Below are 24,557 nucleotides of genomic sequence, written 5' to 3'. Positions count from 1 at the left end.
ATATCCAAAGAAAGTATCGAACTCCCTTCCAGCTATTTAATCTGTCAATTGGGTTTTGAATGGCAACACCAACCATCTCATGAGTTAAGCATTCCCTGTTCTTGAATCAACAATCTGAATTCATGAACTAGGTCAGTCTCTGCTAATGTAACGCGATAAGATAAATACTCTTCCAAACTGTACAAAGTCGCCTCTTGCTGGATTTATATTGCAATCTTTTAAGGAAAAGACTAAAATAAGTGCTTGTTTATCATTTACAACTGATGGAAAAAAGAATCTATCAAATAAGATGGCATCACAGCCGTTCATCGCTATTCTCGCGTGCATCGCACGCGCTCGAGAATCTAGTTGGCCTACATAAGCAGGGACTGGCGGAGGGCCATGGCCCGTGACCGTGAGGGGGGGCGTGCGGGCAGAAGATCTCGAGATTCCGTTCCCGGAGAGAAGGGCGGGGAGGCGAGATGAACTCATCGTCGGGCGAAGGGAGGCACGATGACGACTCCGCTCTCACGGAATTCCTCGCTTCCCTCATGGACTACACCCCCACCGTATGTCTCGTCGGAGAATAACTGAAACCCTTCCTCTTTTTTTCTGTCTCGATCTTGATTTCTTATTGATTTCGATGGTACTTGTGAGAGGAGTAGATTCCGGACGAGCTGGTGGAGCACTACCTCTCCAGGAGTGGCTTCCACTGCCCCGACTTACGACTGTAGGTATTCTCTCCCCCTCTCCTTTTTTTTTTTTTTTTGAAAATCTTTTCCCCTTCTTGAATTTCCCCCTCCCCCTACCTGATTCCTGCCATCGCCCCGATGCCTTGTTATGTTGACTTTAACCTTGTTATTTTTGATCCTGACCTAGGGAATTTGACAAAAACTTGAAACTTTCTTTTGATTTTTTTAAGCTTGATTCTAATCCTAAAAAAATTGTGACGATTTGATGCTTCTTGTACGTTGATTGTTCTTGACCATGGTTTAATCGCTGTTGGACTTTGTTGAAATTGATCCTACATGCTAAATAGTAGTTTTTGTGCTGTGGATGAATTTGTTGACCATATTGGATATATGATGCTTTTTGAAAATCAAGCAGTGGACAAATTTGTTGCGAATAATAAGACTTTAGGTGAGAGAATATTGACTGGTCCCCCTCTAATTTTCTACTGATGATGGTGCTAGATGATTTGATGGAAACTTGAAACTTTCTATTGATCTCTCTTAAAAGTTAAAATTATTTGGTGAGCACTAAGGGGGTGTTAATTGGGGTCCTTGTGAGGTGGAGTAGGGGAGCAGAGTTGAGAGTACGATCTTGATTCCTTTCATGTGAAAGTTCAAAAGAAAAGAGGGCAACATGAGGGATGTAATCATTGCTTTTGGACAACCTCTTTTGCTTGAGATATATTGCTTTGGGAAGTGACAGAAATTCACTTATATGTGCCAACAGTGGGAGATCAGAGTGAATATGAACGGGGCTTTAAAGTTGAATTTCATACTCATTCGTACTCTTCCTATTCCTTAAAAGTTGCTTGTTAATATCCTATCACTATGGGAAAACCAAACACAACTTTTACTCTTTAGTATGCTTGAGTAGTATGCTGTTTCCTTTCTGTGAAGGGAATTTCGTCAAAGATACCATCAGGGGCCCATAACATATCCACCTAGTTGGAAGTTTGTAGGCATACTATGCTAACTTAAGTGAAAAAAAAAATCTTGATTGCTTTTTGAGTAGACATAAACATCGATTACTCATATTTCAGCACAAGTTTATTGTTTATATGTGTTCGAAGTGCTCTTGTGGTATATTTTCTAGATGCTGGCATGTTTTCCTTAATAATTCATCAGTTATGGTCAGAGCTTTCTCTTGTGCTAGCACTTTTTATACACCATTAGTATTTATTTAATCTTTTTACTTATGTTTTTGGGCAGAACAAGGCTGGTAGCTGTAGCTGCTCAAAAGTTCATTTCGGAGGTTGCAAGTGATGCTCTTCAGTATGTTCAGTCTTTCCTATTTCTGGCATTCTTTTGCTCCATTGAACTACGTATCATGTATTTTATTGTCGGTACTCTCTTGTATAATTTCATATAAATTATTATAGTCTCTTAGTACCATAAATACTCTATGCCATCAATCCATTGTCAGTTCTCTTGTTCTTCCTAACCTAGGCTTTTGTTAATGTGCTAAGTTCAGGGTATGTATTTTGGACTAACACATTTGATGAAGTATGCCAATTCACTTTTCATGAATCATGATTATCAAATTATGTCTACGTCTAATATGATTAGCTTTGTACGACTGATTAAGGAAGCACCTACAATATTTCCTTTCTAACTACGTAGATCCTCTCTTTCTAATACATCATATTTTTTATCTAATACAATGATATCATGGGTTTGAACTATCCATTTATTGAGTGAAACCTCCCTACGTGGCTAGCTTTTCTATACTTATGCCTAAAATTATTTCTATAAAGCTGTTGGACTAACACATTTGATGAAGTATGCCAATTCACTTTTCATGAATCATGATTATCAAAGTCTGTCTACCTCTAATATGATTAGCTTTGTACGACTGATTAAGGAAGCACCTACAATATTTCCTTTCTAACTACGTAGATCCTCTCTTTCTAATACATCATATTTTTTTTCTAATACAATGATATCATGGGTTTGAACTATCCATTTATTGAGTGAAACCTCCCTACGTGGCTAGCTTTTCTATACTTATGCCTAAAATTATGTCTATAAAGCTGTTGGCATTGTCTAGAATTTCTTTTTGAGTCTAATTTAGTGACTTCCCTTGTTCCCTTTATATTTTACTGTTTAATATTGAATAACTTGTTCTCAACTTTTTTATCTTTTATGCTTTTCCATGTGCATGCTTTAGCGTGTATGATAATCCTCATTTGTATCGATATGGTTATTTGATAACACCAAATAGCACAAGTATATATATCCAGCATGTGCTGCATTACAGAACATACTCTGCATGCAGTCTGGTACCTGGGAATGCTACAAATTCTGTCACTCATTTTGTTCTCTAACCTGGTCCTATATACGCCAGAAAGTTGCAGTTTGATAGTTTAGGAACTCCCATATGTCAACTAATGTGTTTGGACCATGATAACATGCATCAACCCAATAGATAGTCAACCAGTGCATTTAGTGAAAGTGTGTGCCTACTATCTCTAGCTCGGAAGATTGACCAACACATCATGCATGTTGACCAGGTTGTTTGATGGCTATCAGGACCAGATTATTTCTATGACCGATAATGTTGGTCAGATATCTGGGTTTCATAAGAGATGTCCTTTGCATGCTTTTGATCGTTTTTATTACACAAGTTTCATAGTATTGGTCATTTTAGAATACCTATTTGCAACAAATAGAAGTAATGTTGATGTAGGAGCATCCAAGAAGTTTGCTTAAGTAGCTACTTTTAATTTGTACTTTTGTTACTTTATTTTAGTTAAGTAGCTGCTTTTAATATGTTCTTTATTTCATTAATCCCTGAGAGATTGGGATGAGGGAATCGATGGGTCATTCGATTCTCTCTCACAGCAATTTTTTTATCTGTTTAAACTAGTACTTCCATCATCATCCCTTTTAGCCAGATGATGGATTCCGGCATCCAAACAGGGCCTTAAAGTAAGAAACTTAACTATAGTAGTGTTTAGCAGTAATTGTAATAATGTTGCCCAGATAGACAACCCAAGAGGGGGGGAGGGGGTGAATTGGGTTTTAAAATAATTATTGCAATTAAAAGACTTTGTGAGTAACTAATTAAAACTTTTGCGAGTGGATTAATTAGTTGCTGTATGCAGTGGATGAAGGGAAAGAAAGAGACAATGAAACAATCACAAACACAAGCAATTTTATAGTGGTTCGGAGCTAACCCTTACTCCTACGTCCACTCCCCAAGCCTCACTTGGGAGTTCACTATAATCCCTCGGATTACAGCCGGTTGTTTTACAAGTTCACAACCCAACTTGTTGTTTTACGAGATCACAACGAACTCGGTCGGTTTTCACAGGCTCACCGACTAGAACCACCCGATTGTTTTTCCGGGATCACAATCAAATCCTTACACCGTTGGTTTTAACCTTGGCTCACCAACAAACCTTAACACCCTTGATTCAATCCCCTGATTGAATCAAGTAAGAAACAAATAGTTTGAAACAAACAGAAAAAGAAAGCTTCTCAAATGCGTATTTAAACAATTTAAGCAAGGAAGAGTAAGAAGCCCTCAAACTGATTTTGGAGATGGAGGAAGGGGCTTTTCAAACTCTTTGACTCCTCTTGAATTTGATGTAGACTTGCTGTCAGGAGGAGAGCCTTGAATGTGAGGAAGAGAGTTGGAGAGTCGACTTCAATGCACTTCTTCCTTCTTTTTCGTGTAATCACTCTAGAGAGCTCTTGGTTGGTGGAAATTCCTTTTGCTTTCAATGGAGTCTCTTTTTCTTACACTATTACTGTTTCCTCAGGCTATTTAAGCCATTTCCTAAGAAAAATAGCCGTTAGACACATATTTCTAGCCGTTCTGCACATTCTGCAACTCCTGACAATGTTTCCGTTGGGATCGGAGTCGACTCGCGCGATCTGGAGTCGACTCGCCTATTGCAGGAGTCGACTCATGCTTTTCTGAAGACGGCTCGGCAACTGTTCTGGATTTGAATTAAAGTACTGTCTTGACTTGGAGTCGACTCGACTGAACCTGGAGTCGACTCCCCAATGTCTGGAGCTGACCCGGCACTTTTGGAGACGACTCGTTCTAAGGAATCCAGAGATCTTTCTTTCAAGTTTGCTCACTCGAGTCGACTCGAATATTCTAGGAGTCGACTCGGCACTCAGAGCCCGAAATCCCGATCTTCTGTCTGTTGACCTGTGCTGTCTCGGAGTCGACTCGAACTGTCTCGGAGTCGACTCGGCTCTCAGAGACGAAAATACAGTCTTCTGTCTTGGGGTTGCGCTGCCTTGGAGTCGACTCGGACTTTGCGGGAGTCGACTCGGCTCTCAGATACTGAAGTATCGGTCTTCTGTCTTTGGAGTTGAACTGCCTTGGAGTCGACTCGGACTTTGCGGGAGTCGACTCGGCTCTCAGGCATCGAAGTTGGCTCTCTGACTTTTAGCCTTGCATTTCTCTGGGAGTCGACTCTTGCTTCCTTAGGAGTCGACCTGCCAACCGTCGGAGTCGACTCGAGTTCTTCGGGAGTCGACTCGGCTCTCAGAGTCCAAAATGGCTTCTCTGTCTTTCTGTCTGTTACTCTATGGAGTCGACTCGTACTATACTGGAGTCGACTCGGCAAGCATCGGAGTCGACTCGAATTCTTCAGGAGTCGACTCGTTGACAGGTTCTGAGATGAATCTTTCTGTCCGGCTGTCTGTTCTCAGTCGGAGTCGACTCGTAATGTGCAGGAGTCGACTCGAGCTTGTGCCAGAGCTTCTGATACGCTTGGAGTCGACTCGTAATCTTCCGGAGTCGACTCGAGATTCAGACTTTGGTTCAAATTGAATTCCTTACTTATCCAAAGTGTATTGAACCAAAGCTAGAGACACTTGAACATAGATTTACAAATATTTGACTGAAACACTAGATTGAATTCATTAGTATAACATAAGATATACTCAAATGCTTTGAGCTCATCAAAATCAAATAGGGTTATAATCAATCACTCTACAAATAACATAACCATAATCATCAAGTCTTAACTCACCTATCTATGGTTGATCTTGAGGTTCCTTCTTTTCAATCTTTTCGCTGTTAAAAAGTACCTCTGATCTCTTAACAACAAGCAAGCTTCAAACTTTAGTTACCAGAACTGGTCCAGTGCAGGTATGAGGAAGCATGTCTTAAAACAAATAATGAAAAAATGCTTAGGAAGTGGGTGCGAGGACGAGTTTCTGGGGAGATTCAGATGTGGGTGTGCCACCTTAAACAGAAGATTCATGCTACTAAGCTTCAAACATGAACATGTCAGCAAACTGCACTTTTTACTTGTGAAAACCCAACTTGTGATGTTCATAAAACAAATTAAAATAACCAGTTAATTAATAAAAGTAACTCATTGAGAATATTTGTAACATGCTAAGGACAGTATGAAGATGCATTCATCACAATTATGATAAAACAGATGTAGCAGCCAAGTGAGTCCTTACATACCTATTAATTCTTATATAAACTACTAACAGATTTTCTGGTGCTGTAGCTAGTTGCTGCAGATCAAGATTGATCTTTTAATATCTTGTGACTCAGTCAATATATTTCCTTTTGGTTGTTCTTCTTCCTTATTGATGTGCTAAAGTTTAATATTCAATTTATAATGCATAACAGCCATGTCACAATAAAAAAAGAACCCCACTCGCACAACCCTCTATGATATACATTAATATTATCCTCTCCATGGATTCGACTATCGTGGTCATTCCACAGCTGCTTGTTCCTATGAATGCGACAGAGTCAAAAGCATCATCCTAATTAACTTGATGAATTGTTTTCTAATTTTCTCTAAGGACCCAGGGAAGGTATTGCTCTTTTAGGGCCTAGTTTTGTATTTCATACATTATTATAGAAACAATTATTTGAAATTCCAGCAGGGTTGAAATAAGACTTTTTATTAAGCTGATTTTTAAGGTAAGACCTTTCCAGTTTCCAGGTCTTATACTTTCTAGGATTTTCAACTTTTCTGATTCAAAAAAACGTTTATTAATAGTTTCCTTCTCATTCATTTTCACTTTTATGAAATAGGCATTGCAAGGCAAGGCCAGCACCACCAGTTAAGGATAAGAGCAAACAACCTAAGGTGCAAACTTTGCTTCTTAATTATAGCATTTCATTTTTATTGAAAGTTATACAAAGAACGCTGAACTTTCTATGCTACAGGATAAGCGTCTTGTCTTGACAATGGAGGATCTGTCGAAAGCCCTGCATAAGGTGAGAAAATTTACAGTCTCTTGCATTTACTTTTTTGAAGTTACTTTCTTGGGCATTTAATTTGTTGTTTACTTATCAAAAAGAAAAAAAAGCTTGTTATGATTAAAAAAAATAATTCAGAGAATTATTTTAATGGAGGATACGTAGAACTGATCTGCCTTCTTAAAAAAAATAATTCAGAGAATGGAAAAAGAATCTGCTGGTTATTTTCTCAAGCTAAAGTTTGGGAAATGGCATCTTAGTATCTAACATTGGGATGCAATATTTGGATTAAATAATGCGCTACATATTATCAGATAGAAAAATACTACTTAACCAGGGGTTATAGCCATATGATAACTAAGTAGGACAGGATTTTTTTTCCTCGGTTTAGCTTTGGGTTGGTAGGTGAGAGTGGGGGTGGAGGATTGTCTGGGGGGTGGGTTTGGATGCCCAGGCTGCATGGATGGGAAAAGATAAGTTCAATCCTTTGAATTAACTAAAGCTAAGACATGGGATAAGGGAGAAACAGGAAGGGTTGGTCTTGTAGATCCAATTAAAAAATGGAATCTCTGAAGTGGTTAGATTTGATCCAAGCATCAAATCTGAATTTTGTGTTGAACCTAAATTAAGTTTAAGATCTTTCTTGCTGAAAATCAGCCAGAGAATGTCAAAATGTCTGGCATCCACAGTTCATTGCTAATACTCAACAAAGAAAGAACATAGGGGAATATAGAACAAGAAAATTAAATTTCTTTCATTCATCATGTAAACTCTGTTTCTTCCTCTTCCTTTTTCTCCTTCTTTAACATAAGTAAAATAATTCTAAGGACAGTGATAAGACAATTTTGGAATTTTCCTAATAAAATATAATAAAAGACCTTTCACAAAATCTTATATTAGATAGCCATCAAAATCACTTTGAAACTCATTTTGAATTTCTGTACAGATTCCTTTCCCTTCCATCCCTTAGTTATGTCTAATGGACATTAGCTTGATTTAAGTAATTGAAACTCCAATTAAATATAGCTCTAAATATCAGCGCATGTTGCAAGAGAATGCAAAATAGGTAACATACTCCCAAAAAGATTGAGATGAGATATTCCTAAGGCTCAATAAATCGGCAGATTAACCAAAATGATACCTTAAATTTAAAACTCGCAAAATCTGAACCTAATACTAACATTTGTCTGCATCAACTAGACATGTTGTTGCAGGCTGTTGGTCCTGCATTTCCATGATTTATGGAACACCACAAATTATCTACTTAAATGCATCTGTATCTGCATATTATTTGGTGGGAGACTCTTAACCCAGTACCACCATGACTGACCCAATAGTATTGCCTTTCCGTATTTGGCCATCCATCCAAATGTTTCCAGATTGTACTATTATGGAATGGTTGTGTTTAGCCTGTCAAACATGTTGATTTAGCTGATGGAGCAAATGGAGTTGAATTTAGGGATAAATATATACATATTTTTGTATGTGTCTCTATACATACACGCATATACATGTGTGTCTATACATGCATCCGTCACGTATATATGTATGTATCTTTGTACGTATGTATATGTGAGATGGACTACCCTTCTCTTCAGAGATGAGGGTATCCAGTCCTTTTTTGGACCACAAGATCTATTCATGGACGGTGCAGATCATGCTTAACTAAGTGAGGCTAATGGTGTCTTTTTGTTGCACAAGACGAAAATAGAAAAACCGAGAAACTCTCCTCTCCTTCCATTTTCTTTCTCCTCCCACTATCTTTTTTCCATCTTACCATTCAACTAGAGTATTGACGTGCAAAAGAAAGGATGTTGTTCTCACCAGCAACATCCCCTGCTAAGAGCAAGGTCCCCCTTGCGATCACCATCCCCTGCTGAGAGCAAGGTCGAGCCCCACGGACGACCACCAGCCCATACTAAGATCAATGACTCGATCTTGCTTGAGCCCCCATCCTGACCACCATCCCATGGTCTGGCCTTGTGCCTGTCCCCTAACCCACTTGATGATCTTTCTGTTTCCCGTTCTTTTCTCCTCCACTTCTTTTGTTTTCCATATCTCCCTAGATTAGTCACTTTCTACATTCAAACAAGGATCAGGAACTATAAGATCCTACAAGATATCAATCCAATGCATCAATAGAACAAAAGGCTTAATAATAATAAGCAATTGAAAGAGGAAGGGATATACTTGAGTTAGTGGCAAGGCATAAGGCCAGCGACCCTGTGACTCAATGCCAATAATCGGACACAACCAATGCCCATAATAGGAAAATTAGGACCATGACAATTGAGCAGGGGTAACCAAGTGGTCTTGGGGTGGGAGGCAAAAAGGGAAAAGTTATCTGTAAATACTGTATTATACATGTAGTACAATATGCCTATTCTTTTTTGAGCAAAACGGTGGCAAGCCACCTAACATTTTATTGATAAATGGAATGATACAAGAATAGGATACAAAAAAGGGAAAGAAGAAAAAAAGAAGAGAAGAAAGGAAATGGCAACCAACAGTATCCAGTCCTAACATCAAAGCCTGGTCACACAAAAATTTAGTCCACAAAACTAATTGGGTCCAACCGCTATCAAGGTTTGCTTGCCTATCTTAAGTCAATTCCATTTCAAATAGCTCAATTACAATCTAGATTTGAAATTCAAATTTGAGATTCAAAATTTGAATTTGAAATTTGAAATACTGTTAGGCTCTCCCCTCTGTCAGGCGCCTCGTTTTTCATCAGGTGGGACTTCACCACTGATGTCGTGCATCTTCTTGGTCATCATTTGTTATGCCTTGGCTCCCTTCTGCTAACTGACCTTCCTGGATCTCGCCAACCGCCTCAAACCTGCCTTTGGTCACCTCTTTATCCTTGCGGGCCCCATGTCCCCTCTCTTGCCCTCTTCTTCAGCCTCCTCTTCCTAGCTTAGCTGCCACTTTTGCTCTGGCCACATCACCCCTGCCCTTGTTGCATTCCATCAGCTCTACATCCTTAACTCAACTTCAACGTACTCTCTAACCTGATCTCTCTAGCGATTGCCGGAATTCTGACCCTCTCTAACCTCACCTCTGCCACGACCATTTCACCGACCGAATCTCTTCCTTTTCTCCCCCTCTCATTCCTTCTTGTGTCCCAACTTTCTTTTCCCTCCTCACAAGCCTTTCATGACCACTTTTGCTCAACTGGCTGCACTTTTCCTTCTCCCCTTCCCGTGACCACTTTGCCAATTGGCTACGCATTTCCTCTTCTACTTTCTCCTTGTTGGATCCCCTGTTGCAAAATCCCAGCCCTTTATAAGGCTAAAGGCAATAGCCCAATAGCTTTGATGGCCTTTTTTGCTCTTGCTCTTTTTGCTATGCTAGGCAATATGCTGAGAGGTTGGAATCTTGCCCCGCTTGTCTTGGTGGGCTCTCCGTTTTGCTTGTCGATGATGCGTGGGTGGTGGACTGGGCCAACCTATCAAGAGAGGAGAGGTCGGAGGGGGAAGTGGGGGGTGGGGGGAGGGGGGTGGGCCACACTAAGCTTGGGAGCCCCAACAAAAATCCAAGAGCTTCTCTATCTAGAAAAGGTTAGAGAGAGAAGCTACAACACTAGTTCGAAGAAAGATCATAACTATGCCTATTTATGGATGAATTCTGACCAATGAAGGAAAAATTGCACACATATGCACTCTTGATTTATTGTCTCTCTCCAAAGCTTCCGACTCATGGGTCAAATTAATATCATCTAAAGGTTTTGTTTGCTTACAATTGGGCATGTCATAGTTGCAAATACTGTAATTGCAGGTATCCAAAAAAATAGACTCAATTGCAGTTGCAGGCTATCTTTGATTTGTAAAAAAAAAAAAAAGGCCCAAATCTTGTAATTGCAATTGCAAGCAAAATTGGCCGTGGTTCTAGTTACACGATCTATTACAATTGGAAGCAACTATTGAAGGAGTCCCCTCACCATTCTCTAACCATCAAAATTTAATATTATATACTTTCATATATTCAATATATATTAATTATTTTGACGAATATATTATAAATTATACATTTGTTGGTATAATAATATGCATTATTATTATAATGTCAAATAAACTTTATAATATCATATTGCTTTCATAGTTGTTGTTATAATGTTTAATAATATAACTATAATTATTATGATCATCGCATATTTCATTATTATTATTGTATATCTAATGACTCTAATATGTAATATTATAATAATAGTCACATTTCTATTATAGTTTCTATTTATAAAATAATTGTTAGCTATTATAATAATATACGATATATATATATATATTTATGTTTCATAACCATATGTTTAATTATTATAATATCAAATTATTTTATGGTGATCTAACTACTATAGTATTTATTGTTAGAATAACCTAAAATAATTTAATGATAATATTACCTTTTCCATTAAAATTATAAAATAATACGATAATTATTGTACTAAATCGAAGATAAAATACTTATTTAATTCTTATTATAATCTAATTATAGTATTAATAATAATCATGATTATATTATATTAGCTACTATAATAATTATTAGTTATTATCATAATACAAATTATAAATATATACTTGTGATCATAATAGTATATCTAATTGTCATAATATCAAATTATTTTAGAGCGATATAATAGTTACTATAGTGGTTATTGTTATAATATCTCAATAATAATATTATTTTTTATTAAAAATATATAAATGATATGTTAATTATCCTACTACAATAGAAAATGTAAATAGTGCACTATTTTCAAGGGGTTAACCTTACCGGAATATTAGCAGGTTTATCATATCTTTTTCAGTATCATAAAAGCAAACAGCTATGATTGCATTTACAATTTTCAATTACATAAATCAAATAGATATTTTTTTTGCATTTGCAATTCGAATTGCAGCATTTCCAATGTCAGCCTGCATTTGAATTGTAGGTAATTGAAGTGCAGGTAGAAAAAATGGCCCTAATTGATGAATCTGGTTATTGAATTGCCCAGATTTCTAGCCAGTCCTATGCTAATCTGTTCATATGGTTGTTGAAGATTCAAACCTTGTGCTGTGCATTCTCAAGTGTAAGATTGGTCGAAATGGTCTTGATGCACTGGCCTTTTCCGTATTTACAAGATAATTACATCATACGGTTCCTTATGGGTGTGAAACAGCAAGCGGTGCATGCATGCGTTGTATATGTGTCATTTAATTAGTGAACTGCCGTAAGCAGTTCACTTGAACCATGCAGATGATGGGACAGACAAATGCAAATTTTAAATTGCATGTCCTTCAAATGAACTTCATTTCATGCCCTTTAAACTTTTGGATCTTTGTGAACTTTGTGGATCATCAGATGGAGATTGGCCTCTGCTATGGAGACACAGTTATGCACCCATCGATCAGGCTGCTTGATGAAGGTCAACAGCTGGAACTTCAGTTCCCAATCCATCAGTAGATTTTTAGTAAATATGATCATGAGTAGAGATCAATTAAATTCACTTTATCCCAATTTACCATTTATATTTCATAGTTTAATGTAGAAATTAATTGATCTCAGTCTACTTCTTCAGATACATGCGATCACAGTTTTAGCTTTTTATTTGTCTACTTTCATTCTGGTGCCCACTTTTTGCGGTGTTTTGATCCATCCTATTCCTATTAGGTCTTGAATATTTGTACCATGTCTTCTTTTTCCTATTTTGTATCTTCGGATGAAAGTCGAGGATTCTTTGTGCAACTATGTTTCTTTATCTATCTGTTCTATCCCTATATATATATATATATATGAATGCATATACATATGAATATGTATATGCATATATTATTATTATTATTAGATTTTTTCTTTTTTAAAAGCTTAGATTCCACACTGACATTTATTCATTGGTCGCTGGACAGCATGGTGTAAACTTGAAACACCAAGAGTATTTTGCTGACAGCCCCTTGACTGGAATGGATCCTTCGTCGAGAGAAGAGTAGTTAATGATGGATGATGCCTCTGAGTTCCTAGGGACCCAACCCATTGGAGAGGCTGAAGGCCATTTACTTGGGCAGTTAGAGGCTATGTTTGGTGTCATTGATGTATTATTATTTTTGATTGATCGCTACCATCATTATTAGTTTCCCCGATCATATCATATGCGACGAGATTCAGCTAGCATAATTTGTGGAGTCACTTTGTGTCAAGGCCAGACATTAGCGGTAGAAGCTACGTGCCAACTCTATTTGCTTTGTCCTGTTTTTGGGCTTTCTGAAGACATCGATGTATGTTTCACCTGATTTATTCCATGGTTCTGTTTTTCAATAATCTCATTGCATCAGCAGTTCCTCAGATGTCTGCCTCCAAGGAGTTTCTATCTGCCTCCAATAGTTTCCTTTATTGACTGCTAGCAGCATTTTTCTTGGAAAGTTTCATTGGTACTTTCTGACAAGATTGCGCCAATGATGGCGTTGGACATCAGTGAGCTACTAATGAGTCGGACATCAATTCCATTCAATTTTTTTAGGACCCTATGAGCTGGCCAGGCCGAGCTACTTGCAACTTTGAATCTTTGACTCATATGATAGGAGGTTAGAAGTTAGTCATCTTCTGATAAGGAATAGCAGAAACAACATAATCTGTTGAGGAATCGCAGAAACAACATATAGAATGGCATATATACGTTTAAAGTAAAATTACAAAGATTCTTTTGTAAAACTTTTTTCTCCTTTTCTAAAAATAAAATTGAGCGGCAATATATTGAATGGCTTATGTTTAAAGTAAATCTACAAAAATCTTCTCCCTTCCTTCTTGTAAAACTGTTCGTTCCCATTTACGCACCACAGTCTCACGGCCCGCCAGGATGACTTCACCAATGGTCGGTCAAACAAAGAGAGAGCCAAGTTGATGTTGGCCCCCTCCACCCTGGGAAGCTTAGCTCAATAAGAGAGAGAGAGAGAGAGAGAGAGAGAGAGAGAGAGGAAGTCAAGTCTTCGAGATCCTCATTCTGCATCAAGGAAGGTGAGGCGCAGTGATGAGGACCAGGGGCACCACAAAACAAGCATACACCATATAAGTATACTGTGAAGGTTGGTTTATAATGCAGGTTAATCACAAATCTATGCCAATAAATCTTAGTTTTTGATGCCTGATAAATATATAGCTCTTGCCATCTGTACTTCCAATCTGCGACAATGGCAGGATCATCGTAAGTTCGTAACTCACTGGACAACTAGCAGGACAAAGAAATCCAACAGTGCCGAGCAAGTACTCAAGCAAAGACAGCAGCTTGCAAGAATATCTTGAATATGACTATGAAACTTCGACTAATATGCTAAGAGGTTAGAAATTAAATAAGAAATTGCAGGAAAAAGACCACCAAAAGGAAACCACCTCCCCTTCCCTTGCTTTATCCACGGGAACAAAGTATCTAACATCAGTAGAGGAGATTAATTACTTATTTCATAAGCTGGGCCATGTTTCTTCTTCTTCTTTTCTTTTCTTTTCTTTTTTTCTTTTTTTTTTCTTTTTTCTTTTTTTTTTTTTTTTTTGCTCTAAGGCGGGTGGATTATATCAGATGAGTACGGATGCACCCAATAAAATCAAAAAACAAAATACTTCGGAGTGCCAAAAGCAACTTTCCATCTCCAGCCCACATGGTACTATCCGAGTGACTGGCTGCATAAGCAACCATCCAGTCTGCAGCCTCATTAGCTTCACGGAAGACATGCTTGGCTTGAAAGGTCCCTCCATCCCTCACCATAGCTCAGATATCTCGGAGCAAAGGGTAGACGCAACTGTTACCCTTTGGACTTCTCTGGATCCAGCTGATGACCGTGGCCGAGTTCTCTTCTAGGACGATGGAACTGGCCCGTAAAATACATCAGACGTGATGAAGATCCGCCCAAACGGCTCTCAATTATGCATCCAGAATCGATATGTCGAAGAGTTGATTGTCCTTGCAGCCATGATTCTGACAGCATGCTTCTTCTTGGCCATCCAAACATTTCCTCGCGTGAAATCGGTCGCCAAAAGTATCTGTCAAAAGTAAGATCATATTAACCGACAAACAAGAGACGCCGTAGAGGCTCGAAAGGTATAGCAATTATTGGCCGTTCAAGGTGGAGTACAGGCTGCAATCAACGAACGCTTGGTTGATGAAATAAATTAAGTGATTTTCATCTATATTCTGGATACTTTTCTTTGGATGGTTGGGCGGTGAAATAATTGACCGTTTTTCATCTAGATTTTAGGTATTCTCTTTGAACGGTGAGCTGATGAAATAAATAAGTGCCTCTTTTGCCTCCATCTCCTTCGTGGCTAATTTATTTGTTATTTAATTTGGACGGAGGGTTCTCTTTTCTCGTCTTGGGTCGAAGACATTAAGCCCCTTTACCGGCCGCTAGAGCTATGCTGTCTGCGGATTCAATCGACCTATGCTTCTAAGCTACACCATTATGACCCAACGGGAGCTGTGCTTCAGTAACTTTTTTTTTTCCATTTTTTTTTTCTTTTTGAAGGGGAAGGAGGGGGTTGGAATTTGAAAACTAAAAAATTTAACGACAAGCTATTTAAATTACTATTAAAAACTTATTGGATATGCATGAGTTTGATTGGGTGCTTTTCTGATACCGAGGAATATTTGAATATATGTAATTAAATAATTTTGCTATTTGATAATGGTGGTTTCACTTAGTTTGATTAATATGACTAAATTTATGTTTAATTAATTTTTTTTTAATATTATTGAAAATTTTGTTTACCTTATAGGCGTTACATGCATGGTTTCTAAAGTATTGCTCTAGAGTTTGTACACTCGTGCGATACGACTGAACCAGCGGGATATGTTTACCGACTTTTGTCCTATCCTTTTAGAGAAACGAAGAATCGAAGTTCGACATGCTTACGTATCCTTGTCATGCTCCATTGTGAGAAAAGATGGTAGATACGCTATAACATAATGGCCGACAAAATGTCACACCGCCCCAATTGGCTTCACCTGGTAAGCAACTGGTCCCGAGGCTGGAAGGCGACTGGTTAAGCGTATTAAATTTATACAATTTTATATATTTTGAAGCGTATACATGTAAGAAAAATAATAAAAAAAAGAAAAGAAATCTGCCCTCGTCAGTTCCTCCCCCAGCGCCGGGTCTTGCCCCAGAGGTCGGGTGACGGGATGCTATAAATCGCAAGGGAGTGGTGCTTGCCTTGCGAGGTGAGAAGCTCCCCTAGCTCAGCTCAATAAAAGAGAGACAGAGCAATGGGCTGCTGCTTTTCATGTCAGAATGAAGAAGCTGAGGGGGAGTCGAGGTACACCCCACGTAAGGTGCCGGAGAGGGAGGCAGGTGACCCGGAAATCAACGAGAAAGCCGCTGACTACATAGCTAAATTCCATGAGAGGCAGCTTCATGAAGCCTGAGAGGAAAGAGTAAGGTTTAGCTTCTTCTGGCCTCACATCCCTCGATCCTTATCCTTGCCTTTGCTTATTACCATTTATTATTGTATGTTCCTTCCTCTGATTTGCAGGAAGGTTGATGTGCTCCTGGCAGTTTCTTGGGAGCAGCTAGGGCAAGAATTAGGCACATGATGCCATATAATTGTGAAGCATTGTCGTATTGGTTTATTCTACTTGATATTCTGCACCGTGTCAAAAGGAAAGTATGAAAATAAATAAATTAGCTCTGTGCTCAAGGCTGCTGGTAATTCGATCCAAATCAGAAGAAGTGAATTGGTAGCGATGGTCGTGTGGTGCAAGGTGCATCAATAATGAACATGAAGCTTATAGTTCTAATACCAGTTTGGCTTGGAATATCTCAAAATCACACCGTTTATGTTGGATTCTGTGCAAACATCAACCGGCACCATATTTTTTTAATTTTTTTTTGTTCTTTTTCTTTTCTTTCTATGTAGAATTGAAAGCGAGCATGCTTGGCATTGCCCTTCAAAGTCCCATGGATCAACTTAGATCATCCAGAAGAATCCATCTCAATCCCATCACCGTAAAATCCAGCGCCCATCTTAATCTCCTTGTTTCCATGGAGACCGATAGGGAGATAAGAGTACGTGGGATTTAAGGGTACACCATTATATATATATATATATATATATATATATATATATATATATATATATATATCCAGCAAACCAGCAGCACTTAGGAAGTGAAACCAGCCCTTCTGATTATTTGGGATACAACTCCCTGGAAAGCCGGCTGCAAGCAAGCCACCGAAGGATTCTAGGCTCTTGTTGCCGGACCAGCTTGGAAAAAAGCTCGAGATAAGGACCTCGAGCAGAGTTACTTCAGGAATTCCTTAGATTTGAGCCGAAGCTTTCTGCAAACGAAGGTCCATGGCCACCACGCTCCAACAAACCACTCATCTCTTTTTAATCGGTAGAATAATAAGCATTTTCTAACACTATTCTGCCACAATAGGTAGTCGTCTTCCTTCTGTTAGTTTCATGCATGGCAGATGTAAACCTTTATTCATATTTTTTATGGTGAAGTAAGATCTTTGGGAGGGATGGTTTCATGATGAACTGGGACTAAAATAGACTGCCTTGCCTTTCACTCTTAATGTAGAGGACATAATTGACTCCAATGCATGTCGAAGATGAAGAAAGCATGGATTGGAAAGACCAAGCAATCTTCGTCCTCTTTGAAATCGTTGACCAATTACGGATCATTTTCTTGTTGGGCAGACATAAAAAATCTGCCCTCCAACTGGACGATTCACTTTTTGGCGAACAAGACAGGTTTTTCGTTCTCCCCATTGGTTCTTGGATCCCGAGAATCTTTCTTTATGTGGGGTGGGCTTTTTTTTTTTTTTTTTTGGCTAAAGCAGGCATTTCATACATCACGGGTACGAATACACCCTAAGAAGTCAGAATACAAAATGTCCCGAAGTGCTTCGGGCATCTCTCTCTCCCCAGCCCATAGGGTGCCTCCTGAGTGGCTCGCTACATACGCAGCCACCCAGTCGGCCGTCCCATTGGCCTCACGATATACATGCATAGCCTGTAATGTAACCCCCTCTTCCACCATCATCCAAATGTCGCGAAGCAAGGGATGAGCACATCCATGACTATCCGGGCCCCTACAGATCCAGCTAATTACCGTGGCCGAATCACCCTCCAGAAAAACCGAGCTTGCTCGGAGTACCCGCCGCGCATAAGACAGGCCCATCCAGGCCGCTCGCAGCTCTGCCCCTGGAACAAAGATATCAAAAATCTGACGGCCCCCTGCTGCCACCACATCAAAACTCGGGTCCCTAACAACGAATCCGACCCCTCCCCTCCTGCCACCATCCATGACAGAGCCATCAAAATTGACTTTGAGGAAATTCAGGGGTGGGGGCTCCCAGGTAAAGAATACCTTGTGTGGAGCTGTCGAAGCAATATAGGAATTCCAGATGTCCCGAGCTGTCAAAGGTCTATGAGCTGGCTCTACCTGAACAATCTCTGCAGCTTGAGCGCAAGCCCGCTCCATCACAAAACGTAGGGATAGCCGACACTCACCAAACACTCGGGCGTTCCTGGCCAGCCATATCTGGTACGCTGTACAAGACACCCTGATAGCCAATCCCCGCATCTGAGGTGCACTAGCCCACAGTCGAACCTCCTCCAGGAAGAGATCCCTCCCACTCCAGGTGTCCCCCGGGATCCCAGTCAAACTCCAAACACCTCTCGCCCATACGCAGTGGAATAGAACATGATCCACCGACTCATCCACCCCACAGTCTGGACATAAGGGGGAAAGGCTCATACCTCGTCTACACAGCACTGAGCATGTCGGCAACCGCTCCCAGGCCACCTTCCAAAGGAAGAGAGCAACTTTCTGGTGTAGCCCAAACCTCCACACCTAGCCACAATCTAGGCCTGGCTGAAGGAGCCGGCCAACCTCTCCGATCCCAACGCTCACTCGAGAGGTAGTGCTCCAGACCCTGACATCTGGACTTGCTGATCCCGGAAGGGGAATCGACCGAACACGCTCTACTAGATGCTTTCCAAATAGCTGGCCCAGCCTGTCGCCATCCCACTCTAACTCTCGCGGCCGGAGCAGATCAGAAACTCGGAGTCCCTCCCCCGCCTCAGTGCTGATAGTCGTCGGCCATAGTCTCAAAGAAACTGCATCCACCCATGGGTCCTCCATCACATCAATACTCCGTCCGTCGCCGATCAACCACCTCGAATGCGCCAGGGCCATAGGCACATACCTCCCAATCTCTCGCCACATAAAGGATCTCCTCCGCCGGCCTGTCGCCTGGCCCTCGAGACCCGCTCGGCCATATCTGGCTCCAGTGACCGTGCGGCTCCAGGACAAGCTGTACCGCCCTCCGTGCCAAGAGGATCTCGCGTCGCACCAAGAGTGACTGCACCCCCAGCCCACCCTTTCTCAGTGGTAAACACACTCTCTCCCAAGCCACCAGATGTATCCCATGCCCCCCTCAGTAGGAGCCCCAAAGAAAGCTCCGCATAAGCCGCTCAATCCCCACCAGCACGGTCTTCGGCACCGCTGTGTGAGCCATCAAGTAAATAGGCATGGAACACAGAACTGACCTGATCAACGTCAATCTCCCCATCATAGAAAGAGATGATGCCCTCCATCCCTCTAATTTGCTCCGCACCCTCTCCAATAAGGTGGAGCACTCTGCCACCCGTAACCTCCTCCCTGTGATGGAAACCCCAAGATACACCAGGGCCCCGGTCTGCTCCTGTATCCCCAGAGTCGCCCTGATCTCTCGGCGAACCCTCCCCTCAGTGCTAGGGCTGAAAAAGATAGCGGACTTATGTAGATTAACCCTCTGCCCGGACATCACACAATACTCTGTCAGCACGCCCTGGAGGGCTCTGGCATCCGACACCCTCGCCCTAGCGAGTAGAAGGCAGTCATCTGCAAATAACAAGTGAGAAAGAGGTTGGGCACCCGAGGCTGGACAGTAGGGTGCCAGCTCCCGATTCCCACAAGCAGCATGCAAAGCCCGGAAAAGAACATCCGAACAAATAATAAATAGAAATGGGGACAGAGGACATCCCTGGCGCAGCCCCATAGTAGCACGGAAGAAGGGCGATGGTGTGCCGTTGACCAGAATGGAGAAGCTAGGCCCCTGCACACATCCTAGAATCCAGTCAATCCAAACCTGGTGGAATCCAAAGCTCTCTAGTGCCCGCCGTAGGAAGTCCCACCGGATCCGGTCATAGGCACGCTCCATATCTAATTTCACTGCCATCAAACATTGCCTCCTTGAGGCTCGCTGCAGATCCCCCATCATCTCCTGGGCCAGCAGAATGTTGTCTGAGATGCTCCTCCCCCCCACAAAGGCTCCCTGCTCCTGACTGATGATCCGTGGCATCAGGTTCTTCATCCTCCCCACCATGATCCTCGCCACCACCTTATATAAGGTGGTACACAAACTAATGGGTCTATAGTGACTCGGTTCTGAAGCGTCCACACGCTTTGGTATCAATGTGTAAAGGTGGCCTTCCAATCATCTGTCATCCCTGCACGGCTAAAGTAAAACTGTACTGCCTCCACCACTGTCCTCCGAATAATACACCAATATCTACGGAAGAAGAATGGTGGGAAGCCATTCGGTCCAGGGGCCTTGTCCTCTGCCAGACCCCAAACCACCTCCTGCACCTCCATCTCTAACACTGGCCGAATCAAGGCTGTATTCTCTGACTCATCCACTCTGATCTCCGACCGGGGGAGTAGGCCCATCTCAAATATCCCCTCATCCTCAGTCCATCTAGACCTGAAAAAGTCGACTAATACCTATATAACTGCCGAACCCTCCTCTACACGGTGGCCCGCCCCAACCCTCAAGGAGCGGATCATATTTCTTTGCCTTCTAATAACTGTCGATCGGTGAAAAAAATTGGTGTTCCAGTCACCATCTTTGACCCACTGAATTTTGGACTTCTGTCTCCAAAAGATCTCCTGCTGGCGCAACAAGAAATGGTGGGAGGCTAGTGATCGCCGCAGATCCACCATATCGGCCTCCGTAAGCTCCTCTCCTCGATCCTCCCACCCCTGGGCGTCCAATATTGCTGCCTCTACCTCCTCCAACCTCCTAAAGACATTGCCGACAGTCTTCCGGTTCCAACGCCGAAGACGGCGTTTGGTGAGCTCCAGCGTGCGTGACACCCTCTGCATAGTATCACCTCGTACTGGCACACTCCACGCCTCCCTGACTACATCCCATGACTGGGGATATGCAAACCACAGCTTCTCAAAGCGGAAGGGGCTATGATGCACCGATCCTGCCTCTGTCGATATCAAGAGAGGGCAATGGTCAGAAGCAATCCGAGCTAGATGACTAACCTGGTAGGCTAGAAAACGCTGGATCCAGTTTGGGGATGCAATGACCCTGTCAATCCGCTCCCATACTCTAGCTTGCCCAGATTGATTGTTACACCAAGTGAAACAAGGTCCAGAAAAGCCGAGGTCCACCAGTCCATTTCTCCCCACAAACTCACGAAACTCCCTCCTATCCACCGAATCAGAGTATTGTCTACCTCCTCTCTTCTCCTCTGAGCTTAAGATATAGTTAAAATCCCCTACTACCATTGTCGGTACTTTCTGGGTCAACAGACTAGTCAATTCTCCCCAAAGAGTTCTCCTTACCCTGTAGTCGTTGCTAGCATAAACCTCGCACAACACCCATGGGAGTTCATTTGGTTCTGAAATGACCATTACCACTTGCTGAGAGCAATAACAAAATACATCTACAGAGCCTAAACCCCGCTTCCACAACATCAGGATGCCTCCAGATACCCCGGGACTCCACTGCAAAGGATTCCCAATCTCGTGCCAATCACCGCTGTGCTCGACGTAATCCGTCACCGAATACCCGTGTTTCACAAAGGAAGCAAATTTCAGGATTATGAAGCTGTACTAACCTCTTGAATGAGGAGGAAAAGGAAGGTTTGGCCGCCCCCCTACAGTTCCAAGCTAGCACCTTCATAAGAACTAATTGACTTCCCCTACTCCAGGAGCCAGCTTGCTTTCCTGGATTGAGGCTCTCAGCAAATCTACAACCCTCCCATGATCCAAAATTGGAGACCCCTGTCTTGAGCCCCCGGACACGCCCCTTGTCACCACCGCCCCTACTGGCAAATTGAAGCTAGACACTGTGGTCGGACTACCCAGCTCCTCCGAAGCACTTCTCCCAGCTAGACATGGCACAGTGGTCAACGGAACGTGGGAAACACTCGCCGCAGTCTCAGCAGGGGGCCATGAAACTCCCTTCTCCTTGCCCAGCTCCACCATGAAGGCTCCATCACCCTTTCCTCCTTCGGCTCGAGCCAGTCCACCGTCGTCAGCCGCAGCCACCGGCGTCATCAACCCCCCACTCAACCGTACCATCCGGCTCGATGTGGAGCCTCCGACATCCGGGGAGGGGGAAAGGAGCACTGCCTTGGCAGAAACCTGCCCACCGTCTTCAGCCGGCTCCGCCATCGACTTCACCCCAAACAGTGGCTCCATCCCGCCCGACGCAGCACCACCCTCAACCAGAGGAGCGGTCGGCCGCAGCGCCGTTGGAGACCCCTCGACCCCCCTGATGGGAGCTCTGGTCGGCTTCAGTCGAATAGGAGCCCTCGCCGGAGGTAGGGAGGCACTCCGGAAGTGTCTCCTCCCTACCTCCCTCCGGCGACACTCCAGACCGTCGAAGGAGGAGGAGGAACCAGTTCGGGACAAGCACTGGGCCGGCCCATGCACACTGTTCCCCGCCCCCAACGCTGGACTGGGCTTGGATGGGCTCCTAGCCCGCTTCATTGGGCTCAGGCCCTGACCCCTGGCCGACCCATGGTCCGCCTGATTGGCCGACTCATCCGGGCCCGACTTCTGGCCCATCTCCCCAGCTGAGTTCCGGGCCAACCCAGTCAACCCAGACAGCACACCAAGATGGGTGAACTCACCGTTCGTGGCCACCGAGCCGCTCGTCTCCTCCGTCGCCGGCGACCTCCGTCTAGCCAGCTTGGTTGGCTTTTGCCACCCCTCAGTGTCCACAGGCGACTCGGGAGAGCTCGCCGCCACACATGGAGAGCTCGGCCCCGGCTCCGGTGACTGGTGAACCGATGGTGCATCACCTCTTGACTCAGTCATCTTCTTCGCCGGCTTGCTCACCCTAGGCTGCCAGATCTGGAAGTTGACAGCCACGGCCCAAAAGGAAGCCGATTCCCCTCTGATAGACCCATCTTCACCGCCTCCTCCTCATCCCTCGACTTCGATGACGAGGCCTGCTGAGCACCATGGTCGCCCATTGCTGCAGGCATCACCGGAGCTAGGGAAAGGGACAGGCATCCTCTCCATGACCAAGACGGCCACATTTGTAGCAGAACCCCGGGAGGTTTTCAAAGCGAAAGATCTGCCAGTGCAAATCAGAACCTACCCGGATGAAGGTTCCCGGTCGGATCGGCTCCCGCACATCCAGTTCCACTTTAACTCGTGCGAAGCCCAGTTTCCGGCCGAGATCTGTAGTTTTGTCCAGTGCCAAAGGGCGAACGGCCTTTGCTGCAATGTTCCAGATCAAGCCTTTCGTCCAATATTTCATTGGCAAGTTGGGAAGCCTAAGCCATATGATGAGCCTGCTGAGCTGCCTATTATCCGGAACAAAGTGGGGTTCTCCACTCCACCCACGCCCTGCTTTGACTCGCAATCCCAGCTGGCCTCCATATCAGCCTTTTAGCACTTTATTTTTATCTCTTTTCTTTATTATTTATTTTATCCTTATATGGAATCTTAGATCCTTGAAAGTTGAGGATTCTTTGTGCAATTATGTTTCTTTATCTATCTGTTCTATCCATCCATATCTCTCTCTCTCTCTCTCTCTCTCTCTCTCTCTCTCTCTCTCTCTCTCTCTCTCTCTCTCTATATATATATATATATATATATATATATATATATATATATATATATATATATATATATATATATATATATACACACACACACACACACACATATGAATATGTATGTGCATATATTATTATTATTATTAGATTTTTTTCTTTTTTAAAAGCTTAGATTCCACACTGACATTTATTCATTGGTCGCTGGACAGCATGGTGTAAACTTGAAACACCAAGAGTATTTTGCTGACAGCCCCTTGACTGGAATGGATCCTTCGTCGAGAGAAGAATAGTTAATGATGGATGATGCCTCTGAGTTCCTAGGGACCCAACCCATTGGAGAGGCTGAAGGCCATTTACTTGGGCAGTTAGAGGCTATGTTTGGTGTCATTTGATGTATTATTATTTTTGATTGATCGCTACTATCATTATTAGTTTCCCCGATCATATCATATGCGACGAGATTCAGCTGGCATAATTTGTGGAGTCACTTTGTGTCAAGGCCAGACGTTAGCGGTAGAAGCTACGTGCCGACTCTATTTGCTTTGTCCTGTTTTTGGGCTTTCTGAAGACATCGATGTATGTTTCACCTGATTTATTCCATAGTTCTGTTTTTCAATAATCTCATTGCATCAGCAGTTTCTCAGATGTCTGCCTCCAAGGAGTTTCTATCTGCCTCCAATAGTTTCCTTTATTGAGTGCTTGCGGCATTTCATCGGTGCTTTCTGACAAGATTGCGCCAATGATGGCGTTGGACATCAGTGAGCTGCTAATGAGTCGGACATCAATTCCATTCAATTTGTTTAGGACCCTATGAGCTGGCCTGCAGGTCGAGC

General features: G+C 42.5%; 1 protein-coding gene across 8 annotated transcripts; it reads left to right on the top strand.

Moving 5' to 3' along the window:
- The first annotated feature begins 366 nt into the window (after positions 1-366).
- Positions 367-24,130, top strand: TAFII15 (TBP-associated factor II 15). 8 transcript variants are annotated; one of them, XM_089926254.1, is made up of 6 exons: positions 367-548; positions 645-709; positions 1,920-2,039; positions 6,736-6,790; positions 6,871-6,921; positions 23,934-24,130. In XM_089926254.1, the coding sequence occupies exons 1-6, from the start codon at positions 462-464 to the stop codon at positions 24,012-24,014; spliced, it is 459 nt and encodes a 152-aa protein (XP_089782380.1). In that variant the 5' UTR covers positions 367-461; the 3' UTR covers positions 24,015-24,130. The 8 variants fall into 8 exon arrangements, with proteins under 8 accessions (XP_089782380.1, XP_088563756.1, XP_038983858.2 ...); XM_088707630.2 differs by lacking the exon at positions 23,934-24,130 and adding an exon at positions 12,244-12,436; XM_039127930.3 differs by lacking the exon at positions 23,934-24,130 and adding an exon at positions 12,789-13,197 and having other exon boundaries at positions 369-548.
- Positions 24,131-24,557: the final 427 nt, after the last annotated feature.

This window comes from Phoenix dactylifera, chromosome 11 (assembly GCF_051530095.1).
Source record: "Phoenix dactylifera cultivar Ajwa chromosome 11, Ajwa_hap1_PhDact_Kaust_v1.1, whole genome shotgun sequence".
Taxonomy (NCBI): Eukaryota; Viridiplantae; Streptophyta; class Magnoliopsida; order Arecales; family Arecaceae; genus Phoenix; species Phoenix dactylifera.
Note: the sequence above shows the minus strand (reverse complement) of the source record. Positions and strands in the feature narration are given on the sequence as shown.

Coding starts and splice junctions, on each gene's coding strand:
- TAFII15 (XM_088707630.2), top strand. CDS start 462: ATGAACTCATCGTCGGGCGAAGGGAGGCACGATGACGACTCCGCTCTC. Junction 2,040..6,735: donor TCCATTGAACTACGTATCAT/GTATTTTATTGT, acceptor TTTATGAAATAG/GCATTGCAAGGCAAGGCCAG. Junction 6,922..12,243: donor TGTCGAAAGCCCTGCATAAG/GTGAGAAAATTT, acceptor GTGGATCATCAG/ATGGAGATTGGCCTCTGCTA.